The sequence below is a fragment of the Pagrus major genome, chromosome 14 (assembly GCF_040436345.1).
Source record: "Pagrus major chromosome 14, Pma_NU_1.0".
Classification (NCBI taxonomy): domain Eukaryota; kingdom Metazoa; phylum Chordata; class Actinopteri; order Spariformes; family Sparidae; genus Pagrus; species Pagrus major.
The window spans coordinates 21587628-21598407 of NC_133228.1; the positions used below are offsets into that span (position 1 = coordinate 21587628).

At 39.9% G+C, this 10780-nt stretch overlaps 2 protein-coding genes across 3 annotated transcripts in view; both read left to right on the forward strand.

Annotated features, from left to right (window-relative positions):
- The window catches only part of tmcc3 (transmembrane and coiled-coil domain family 3), a 49963-nt gene extending 46638 nt beyond the window's left edge, over nt 1–3325 (forward strand). For both annotated transcript variants that reach the window (XM_073480816.1, XM_073480817.1), the window contains one exon: nt 655–3325. In XM_073480816.1, the coding sequence (XP_073336917.1) occupies nt 655–957 (303 nt within the window). In that variant the 3' untranslated portion in view covers nt 958–3325. The remainder of the gene's footprint in view (nt 1–654) is intronic.
- Nucleotides 3326–7121: 3796 nt separating this feature from the next.
- Nucleotides 7122–10525, forward strand: eri1 (exoribonuclease 1). Its single transcript, XM_073480569.1, has 7 exons — nt 7122–7506; nt 8184–8365; nt 8454–8670; nt 8757–8840; nt 8945–9054; nt 9160–9274; nt 9422–10525. Exons 1-7 carry the CDS (start codon nt 7432–7434, stop codon nt 9662–9664), a joined length of 1026 nt encoding a protein of 341 aa, XP_073336670.1. The 5' UTR covers nt 7122–7431; the 3' UTR covers nt 9665–10525.
- Nucleotides 10526–10780: the final 255 nt, after the last annotated feature.

A 10780-nucleotide genomic window follows, 5' to 3' on the forward strand; every position in this document is an offset into this window, starting at 1 on the left:
AATGTGTGTTTTGTATACACACACACACACACACGTAGCCTATACAATAAGTAGAAGTTATATAAAGCATCACACACTTACATTAAGCGTTTAACTGACATATATTTGAAGCACAGCGCTGGGAAATGAGTTATCAAGCGTTAGGAGCTGTTTAAGCCGCCCCTGCTGATGTAAAAGTAGCATTCGCACACAGTGTCGGTGGTGACTGACAGTTGGAGCGTCTCCACGGCTTAGACACGCATGTACTGAATTATCAGCACAAAAGATCAAACGTTGTGTTGTTTCTTGGATAAAATGTCAAACGCGCAAGCCTGAGTATGTAACATAAGTTAACCATCGCAATCCCGAGGTGCATCTCTGTAAGAATTATCCACCCACAGACACTGAAGCTAAAGAACAACTGTACATCTACTGGAGTCTGAAGCTTTAATGGATTCGCTTCATTATTTTCAGATTCTTGGTCAGTTTTGGATGAACTACAGATTATTTTTAGGGTTCAAGGGCCATTTCGGGCCCTCCCATGACCCAGTGTCCAGGACAGCTGACCTGATTTGTCCCCTCCCTGTCAGCATCCCTGCCTCTGAGTCACTGCTCTCCACTGTCTCCCTAATCTTTACCATGTTGTGTATTTGTATGTGTGTGTGTGTGTTGCAGGAGGTGCTGGAGTCGTGTCAGACTCGTGTTTCTAAGCTCGAGCTGCAGCAGCAGCAGAACCAGACGGTTCAGGTGGAAAACGCCGACGCTAAGGTGCTGCTGGGAAAATGCATCAACATCATGCTGGCCATCGTCACCGTTATCTTGGTGTGCGTGTCCACGGCGGCCAAGTTCACCGCCCCGCTGCTGCGGAGCCGCCTCCACCTGGCGCTCACCTGCGTGGGCTTGTCCGTGTTAGCGCTGCTGTGGAAGAACTGGGAACATTTACAGTGCGCGTTGGAACGGTTGGTCCTCCCGCACTGATGGAGGAGCGCGTTTAAAAACATTGTCCGAGCCTGGGGAGGAGTTTACATGTAGCCTTACACCAGCCCGAGTCCCCCGAGAGAGTTTAGGCTCCACAGTGACTTGATTTATGGCTCTGTGTTTGCATGTCTAAATGGGGTCCACGCAAATCCACAAAGCCTTTCCCAGAATGCACCTTCACAGTAATTCTAACAAACAACACACAGATGTAAGCTGATATAACAACTGTGACAAACCTCTACAACATGCTGTCTACGAGGCGGAAGGTGCAAAGTGTCACTACAGTCCAGCGAGAGATGAATCAGCTGGAATCAGATGAAAGCCGTGTCACTGGATGCTGGACTCCCTCTGCTCTCATCTGGTCGCACCAACAACAGACGCTGAACCTAAATATAGAGGAGTGAGCTTTTATTGTGGCATGGGAATACAGTGATTATTTCCTGCCCTTAAAGGGAAGTGTATCTGTTATAGCACCGCCTCACACCTCTGAACAAACACTCGCTGGCAGTACGCGGCCAGTCGGTCGGTCTTGAACCCGCACAGTACGCCTCCTCGTGCACCAGCTAGCTGTGACAGCACAATGACACATCCACCTGAAGGTTGATTTGTACCGCGTGTCTGTGCCCAACTGTTCTGTATTTATGTGACGACGTGCGTCTCGTTCAAAAGGACTTTTTTTTTTTTAAGCTGTTCTTTTAAACTGTGGGTGTGTTTGTGTCGGAGTGTGCATTCATGTACTGTACGCCTGCTTGTGTGTGTGTGTCTGTACTGTGTTTTTTTTAAAGAAACTGTTTCACATTTAGTGAAAATATTCGCTTTATTAGTGAGTTAGGTGAGAAGATTACAGGTGCAATATCTGTCAAATTCATACTCCAAACAAATGAAAGGGGGGCGGCATATCACAAGAGTGACCGCTAACTGCTGCTGACTGTGGCTGCCCTTAGCCAGTTAGCCGTGCAGATAGCCGTTCAAGGCTGGGAGCTCGGGGACCAGGAGAGTGTTAGTATTAACACTGCTAGCACAGAGGCTTTGGACTGCAACGGACTAGCTGGTTAGCATGCTAACTTCAGTAGCCACACAATACGTAGGGGTGATAATGTCAAAACTGCTGTTTATTCACATTCTGTTGATCATTTTAGTTTAGATTCTTACATGTACAGCCAGGGGACAATAAGCTTAGCTTAGCTTCGTATTTAGAGTGGAAAGAAGGGGGAACAGCTAGCCTGGCTTTTGGATAGGCTAGCTGTTTCCCCCCCGTTTCCTGTCTTTGAGCTAAGCTAAGCTAACAGACATGAGACTGGTATCGAGCTTCTCATTTAACTCTTGACAAGCATATTTCCCAAAATGTCAAAAATTCATAGACCGCCTCCTGTCTTGTTAATTCGATGCTTTTGCGGGGTTTTTCGTCATGTAAAATCTGTCTGATGTTTTTTGGTCCGTGAGTGCTTTAACTCAGTTTTTAGCATCCACCAGCTAGCGCGTCGACTGTGAGGAAGGCCCGTGCGATTAGAGCAAAGATCCAGATTTTTTTATTGAATTGCCTTTTAACGAGGCGAACAGAACAAGTTATCTCGCGTGTGAAAGCCTTTGATGCCGTGCTGCGCTCATGTCCGTCCGGTGGGAATAAAAGCAGCGATGAGTTCAAAGTCTCGACTCCCACCTGTAGAAACTTGTCTGAAGCCACAGGGAGGCTGTGGGTGATTCCTGCTAATACATTTGAAATGCTCATAATAATTCCTTTCAGCATTTTCACACTTGACTCTCTCTCACAGCTGGGGAGTGACTCATGTGAGAGGATGTCTGAAACTAGCACAGAAAGTCCTGCCCTGCCGGCATATTTAAAGACTTGTGAATTGTAATGACGCGCGGGATGAAAACTGGTTGTTTTACTTGATGTAAGAGTTTCTGCTAGTGTTTTTTTTTCGCACGTGACATGAACGCAGCATCACAGATTAGACAGAGGAAACTGAACAATGTAGCTCCCGAGCCCTGTATCACTGTGATGATGAGGGGGATGAAATGGGACCGATGCCTTTTCAATGCAGCTTATTTCCTCTTGTGTTTGCGTCCCTTTGAAAGCCAAATATGGAGATTTTTAAGGCACCTCAGCCTTTTATAAATAAAACTGAAATTACTATTTTTTTTCGCTCACCATTAATCTTTTGATGTTTTATTTACCAAATTGGCTCGAACACTATTTCTGTCTGCTCCTCGGGAGGGACGTGCGCCTCATTCCCAAAGCTGTATTTGTAAATCCATAATGTATATTTTCACATGTCTCCTCTGTGTGCTTTAGTTTCTTGGTTATGGATTTCCGTAACATTATTTTTTTTTTTCAAATGAGAAAATAAATCTGTTTTTCTAAGAGTGTTTCTGATTTTTCTGTTTCCTGCCAGTTCCTTTCTGTTACAAGGACCTCATCTATTAAACATTATCCACGAGACGGGCTGTCTGATGTAAGGACGGGGATCAAGCCGCTCTGCGAGCATCATAAGGAATTCATACATAAAATGGGTGTAAATTACTTTGACAAACACCCTCCAGCTGCGGTGTGGAGCACTGTTGTACCTCTGAACCTCTGAAGTCTTGTTCTTTCTAGTATTGCAAAGATTATTTCAGATATTTCAGTGTTTCACTGAACTCATCATTCAGAATTATTCACTGTGTGCTGACATAAACCACATATAGAAACATTGTAGCAAACCTAAAATAGAGCAACACTTTGGGTCACTTTGAGATTTATAGAATTATTTCAATATTACCTGTGCTTAGCCTTTATTTTCTGGATGGATATAAATAGGTAGTGGACACAAATTTACATTTTTCCAACACATTGTTCTCCATTTTCGTAGCTAATTAATGAAGTTATAAAATACTCTTATTAGCTTTCCTCCTAATATCTAAATGACAAGTGTCAATACCACTGTCTAGAGGGTTTTTAGGGCTAAAAGTAAATAAATAATTAATTGTATAACTAAAGGACTAAATAAATAAACAACTATGTAACAAAATGCTTAAATGAATAAATAATTATACAACTCGATGCTTCATGAATATATCATTTTGAAGTAAATGCTTCAATAAATTAGCGAAAGAATAAATATTTAATTTAATGCTTAATTGTCAGTATAAATAAATCACACATGTATGACGCTTTAATTGTTTATATGTTAATTTATTTGAGTGTTTATTCACTAATTCAAGCATTTATTTAAAAAATATATATTTTATTTAGCAGTAAGTTGTATAATTGTTCATTTAAGCATTTTGTAATATAATCATGTATTTAATATATTTAGTTTTGGCCCTTAAAAACCCCCACAGCTGTGTCTGTTTATTAAAGTAAGAGAGGGTTAGCCTAGCATAAACAGCTAGCTTGTTTCTGTCACAACCACGAACCTATAACCAGTCACAACTGAACAAAATCTGCCTGTCATGACCAAAAAAGCTCATTGATTATTTATTTATTGTCTGTTTGCTCGATACAAAGACCTCACTAATAAAAAAAACAACAGGTTGAGGTGTTATGTGACTTCCTGTAGTCAAATCTGGGACAAAGTTAGCAACTGTAGCTTGTTCCCCCATTTCCTAAGCTAAGCGAAGCTAAACTAACTAGTTTAATGTTTCACAGAAAAATAAAAGAGTGCCATCAGTCAAAGACTTAAATCATAAACTATTAATGTAGATGATGCGTCCTCATGCGCCTCGGACAGACTGAGATGTTTATTAGCGTGGATGAACAGATCAGTGTGTGATGATGGATGTGGCTGTCAGATGTTGTTAGTGTGGAGATGAAGAATCACTCAGCTGATGTTCAAGGACTCAAACTGTCTGAAGGACACGTGGAGGTCAGATTAAACATTAGTCACATAAAACTTGATTTAAAGCCGTCTGTCACGCAGTTATTGGCGAGCTGGCGTGTTTAATTTCACTTCAGCTTTAATGACCTTCATGAGGAGGAGAAGTTATTAAAGATGTGAATTTATGGATCCTTAAAAATCCAGGATCTTTATTACCTGACACTAAAAGCTGTTCACACATGTCCTGTACTTAAACACAGTTTGGAGCTACTTCTACGTTATGTTACTTAATATTTCATTACTTTTCTAAGGATTATATTGTGCTTTTTATGCTACTCTACTACATTTATTCATTAAATTTAGTCACTACGTCCTTTCCAAATCAGATTATTATTACAAAATATCATCAACCAATAAAAAAATTAGGAATTTAAATAGATGAAGCTACACAGAAGTGTATAAAGTAGTTATAATTATCCCCTCCTTTACCAGCTGCACCATTAAAGTGATATTAATCTATCACACTGGTACTTTAAGTATATTTTGACAGTATTACTTTTGTGTTTTTACTTAACATAACATTTTAATGCTCCTGTTACTCTTAAGGTCACAGAATTGCATTTTTCTGCCAGCCGTCTGGATATTTAATTAGAAAAACAACTGCAAAGTGTCTGTTTTTTTAGTGGTATTGTTAATAAATGTGAACTTGGACCATGTAATTGCATATTATGTGGAGTTTTCAGGGTTAATAGGGTCGTCTACAGGCTTGTTTTTTAGTAAAATGAATAAATAACTCAGTGTGCTCAGACTCCTATCGATCGATGACAGAAGAACTTACAGAGCTTCTGACTGTTTGGAGGAAAAAGTCAGAGTGTAACCTTTAAACAACAGCTCTGAGTTCACTTCGGGCGTTTTAAGCCCTTTTACTCGTAAGCGACACAGACGACTGACAGGAAATGAACTCTGAAGGACTCACAGATGCATCTTGAGATAAATGTCAGGTGGTTTTCATTACTTCCCATCACGAAGGCATTCAGATTTAATTGGATTTGAAGCCAAACATAAATGTTTTCCTTTCACAGAAGCATCTCAGCTACACTGATGTGTGTCAGTGTTGCACGGCGAGTCCACAATCCAGCTGTTTTTTGTGGATCATTAATCTTTTTCACCTGTTGTTCTGCTCTTATTATTCATTATTCAGACGGCGTTTTGCTCCAGTTTGTTCCTCCACCTCTTCGCCCTGAACGCTGCTCTGTTTCTGCCACAGTTCATTTTCCTCAGAAAGGCTCAGGCACAGAGCAGCTCAGGTTTTAACACCTACTGACTCCAGATCTGCTCAGGCACTTTTACAGTATATTATATGCACACTGTAAAACACAGAGGAGACTGACACCTAGCTGTCAGAGATGAGCAGTGCCTCCAGAATTACAATAATACACACTAGTTACAGTATATAAGAAAAATAATGATGTATCTTACCTTACTTTTATACATTACACATATTTTACATATGTATTATTTAAGCTATACTGTTGCCAGGTTATATTTTATTTAGAGATATCATCCATCATATCAACACAACGTATCGCCACCATATTAATAACATTAATATGTCTCATTTTAGTGCTTTAAACACATAAACTTGTTTGGGGGAAAGTCTTACTCATTTGATTATTCAGCCTATATCAAAGAAAACTCAAATGACTGTTTATCTTTCTAGTTTTAAAAAAAGGAAATCAAGATTGTATTCACTGCTGCTGAGGCAGTGTACAGTATTTTATTTGTCCTGTATTAAGTGATACAAAAAAACAACATCACAATTTACAGAGCAAGACAGGAAACAATTTAAGTTAAAGAAGTCAGGCACAACATATGTAGAGAGAAAGAATAAAGACAAAACGATCAAGACAGGCAAGAGTATAGATAAATAAATATAACACAAATGTGACATATTAATTTAAAGTTTTTTCAGTTTTATTATTTATCTCTAATACAAATTTGAGACTTAAAGCTAAACTTACTTCACATTAAACGTATTTATATAAGTAAATAAATCAAAATAGGAGCCATGTGTGAATATTACATTAATAACATAGTCCTTTATTAGTCCCACAACGTGGAAATTGTCCAGAAAATATACAAAATTAATAAAATCTAGTAAATAAATATCTGTATTATTTTTTAAATATATATAAATATAATATATACCTATATATAAATTAAAAATGAACATATTTCAACATGTAAACAGGGTGTTCAGTATTTGACGTGTAGTGCGTCATCCGCACCACAAGATGGCGGCAGTGAGCGTCAGGCTGTTTTGGCGCAAACCGGAAGTCGTCATAACCGGCCGCCTTGAAAAAAGTTTAGTGTTGCTGCGGAGAGCTGCTGCTGCAACTGCCGCCGAAATACAAGCTTCTGGGTTAAAAACGCGTCGTTAGATTTTAATTTTTTACAAGCGGAATAATAGCTCAACGTGTTAGCTTCGTACTCGGCCGCTTCAGAGCAGAAACGCGTGAAGGAGTCACACGGGAATGTCGGCTATCCGAGTTAGCAAGTGTAGCTAACGAGACCACCAGCGCCAGTTAGCATCGTTGCTTCAATGAATTGTGTTGAATAAATTCACGTTTTTTTTTAAATTGCTGACTGGTTTCTGGATCAACTCCCACTTTAAATGGATGAGCACAAGGAGAACATTAATGCCAAAGACGTCAATGTGAAGATGTCTAACACGAGAGAAGAGGAGAAGGTTGGTGTGAGCAGTTTCATGCTAGCTTCATGTTTTGATGTGTGTTAAGAGCCAGATCCAGCAAACAATGACATGTTGAGGCATCCATGGCTTTTATTTCTTCAGTAGCTCTCATGTTATGTGACCCAGTGACTCCAAACCAATGCCGAATTGTATAACTGAATGGGACAAATAAGACAAACCTGTTTTTATTGTGTTTTACTGCTTCTTCTATTTTATATGAATATTTATTGTGAAAATTCAGCATTTCTTTTCAATAGCTTCCATGTCATGTGACCCAGTGACTCCAGTCTAATGCCGAATTGTATAACTGAATGGGACAAACAAGACAAACCTGTTTTTATTACATTTTAGTGCTTCTTCTTTTTTATATGAATATTTATTGTGAAAATTCAGCATTTTAACCATTGTTGTGAAGGCTCATGGTGGCCGAACACCCCTCTAAGACACTGTATGTTGTTGTTTTTTAAAGTCTTTGCCCATCTGTACACCAAAATATTGTTGATTTAGAAAGATATTCAGTGACGTTTGTGACCTGTGCCCATTTACAGAATGACACGTTTGGACTTTACTCTGACATTATCTCTTTCTATAAACAAATCGTATCTATAACTTGCTTAATTTTGCAATTTGTTCTCTTTCTGTGACACATAATGGCTGATATAATTCCTCTTCAGGCGAAGCCTTGCAGCAGGATTTGTCCTGAAGGAGAACCTGTCCCTGAGGTGTCCCCTTCTGAGTCAAACAAGGACTTCAGTCACCCGGTGTACAAAGAGATCGCTCTGGCTAACGGACACATCAACCGCATGTCCAAGCAGGAGCTTCGGACGAAGTTGGCAGAGCTGCAGCTGGACACAAGGTAACAACAAAACCGTTTTACAGGATCTACAGCAGCATTTGGTAAACGCTTGAAAGTTTCTTAAACCCTTGTCTCTTTGTGCGTAAAGAGGTGTGAAGGATGTGATGAAGAAGAGGTTGAAGAGCCACTATAAGAAGCAGAAGCTGCTGCAGTCGGCACCCGAGGGAGGGCCCACTGACACCTACTACGACTACATCTGTGTGGTGGACTTTGAAGCAACGTGTGAGGAGGACAATCCCTCAGATTTCCATCATGAAATCATTGAGTTCCCCATGGTTCTCATCAATACGCACACTTTAGAAATTGTAAGTAGAGTTTGTGATGTTGTTCAGTTTGTAATGTGCAGGGTGAGTTTTGTATTAATGAATGTTTTTCCTCATTTATTTTGCAGGTGGACTCTTTTCAGGAATATGTAAAACCAGAGTTGAACCCGAAGCTTTCAGACTTTTGTATAAAGTTAACAGGGATAACGCAGGTAGGCTGAGCCCTACTTACTTTCAAAGTGTCTTATTGATATCAGTGTCGTATTAATATGATCAAGAGATTTTATGTACATAAATAAAATGTTTTGTGTCTCAGAAAATGGTCGATGATGCTCACCCATTTCAAGATGTTCTCCAGCGAGTTGTGACTTGGCTTCAGGAGCGGGAGCTCGGGACAAAGTATAAATATGCCATCCTGACTGATGGGTATGTTTTGGACTCACTAATCCTGCAGAATTTGAACCGAGTTTGTCTTTCTCCTTGTCTGACGGTTACGTTGCTTTTGCTTTAACTCCTTGTTTTTTTTTTTAGGGCCTGGGATATGAGCAAGTTCCTCAACATCCAGTGCCAGCTTAGCCGGATCAGATATCCTCAGTTTGCTAAGAAGTGGATAAATATAAGGAAATCATATGGAAACTTCTACAAGGTTTGTGTCTTTAATAGTTTTAAGACAGGAGACATTTTTTAGACTTTATTTCACAATAATCCTCAAAAGAGGTCGAGTGTTTGGACAAAGCTACTCGTCCGATTAGAAACACCAGCAAACCACCAACCAGCTGTTTTCCTCCTCCAGGTCCCCCGCACACAGACGAAGCTGAGCACCATGCTGGAGAACTTGGGTCTGAAGTATGAAGGTCGTCCTCACAGCGGTCTAGACGATTCACGCAACATCGCCAGGATAGCTCTGCGCATGCTGCAGGACGGCTGTCAGCTGCGCGTCAATGAACGCATGCACGCCGGCCAGCTGCTGTCCGTTCCCAGCTCAGCTCCTGTGGAAGGAGCTCCTCCACCACACGGCCCCCGCAGCAGGGAGTAGACCACAAACTGAGGCTTGTGCTTACAGGAACCCCACATCTGTCTGGACTCTTAAACCCCGCAGAGAAAGTTAAAGCTATAAAGCACTTTTACAGTCTGTTTTGTTGTAAGAGCTGTAGTTGATGGAATATATTTTCGTCTGACCAATAAATGTGGTCAGGATTTTGATTTAAGATCTAATGTGAGGGTTCCTCTCTGACCTCTGTATATTTTTACACCAGATGTCTGTAAGCAGGGATCATTCCAGTGTGCTGTGGGAGGATGTTTTCCCTCAACGGCTTCATTGTTGTCGGTCTGTTTAACCTCTCTCGCCCCGCCTTATCAAGCTGCTAATATCCATCAAATAATTTGATTAAAATGCCTTTCTGTTGTCCCATGACGGTGTGAACTTCAGTTTTTATTTCACATTGAAAAATTGTAATTCTTGAGGCATTCAGATTGGACAGTGTTGATCATCTTCAGCTTCACATGTCAGCTTTGGCTTTTAAACCTCATATCTGTCTAACCGTTGTGCTTGTATTAATCTCAAGAATCTACACAAGTGCTGCTGCTGCTGCCGTTTGAAGCGCCACATAACACATCTTACCGTTTGTCACTTTTCCAGAGGGGGTTGAAGGTTTGGAAACAGTCCTGTGGACTTAAACTGTCTGTATAGAGATCCTATAGAACAAAGATTATAGATACACAGAGTAAATTTAGTCCACCTGTAATAAGTACTACTGTATGAGTTAGGCCTGTGTTATCTTTTGTATTGATGTTGAATTAATTTTTATTTCACGGAGGATGCTCTATTTTAACAGGAACAGATATTCTTCTGAATGCCAAATGATACAAATAAAATATGTTTCGCTGTTCTTTTAAATGATTTTTGTCGTTTTTTGTGAATTAATCTGGTCTTTAAATGTTGTGGTCTGTTTTTATTACAGCTGCTAGTTGTTACAAAGTTACAAAGACAGTTCATGACAATTTTCTAAATCAGATGTCTGCATTATCAAGCTTTATTGTCTCCAGGCCCCAAAGTGTAATCTTCAGTTGCAGCTTTAAAATATTGATTAATGCAGGTGTAACCTTATGAAATCAGAATCACAACATGGGGAAATGTGCAATAAAAAACATT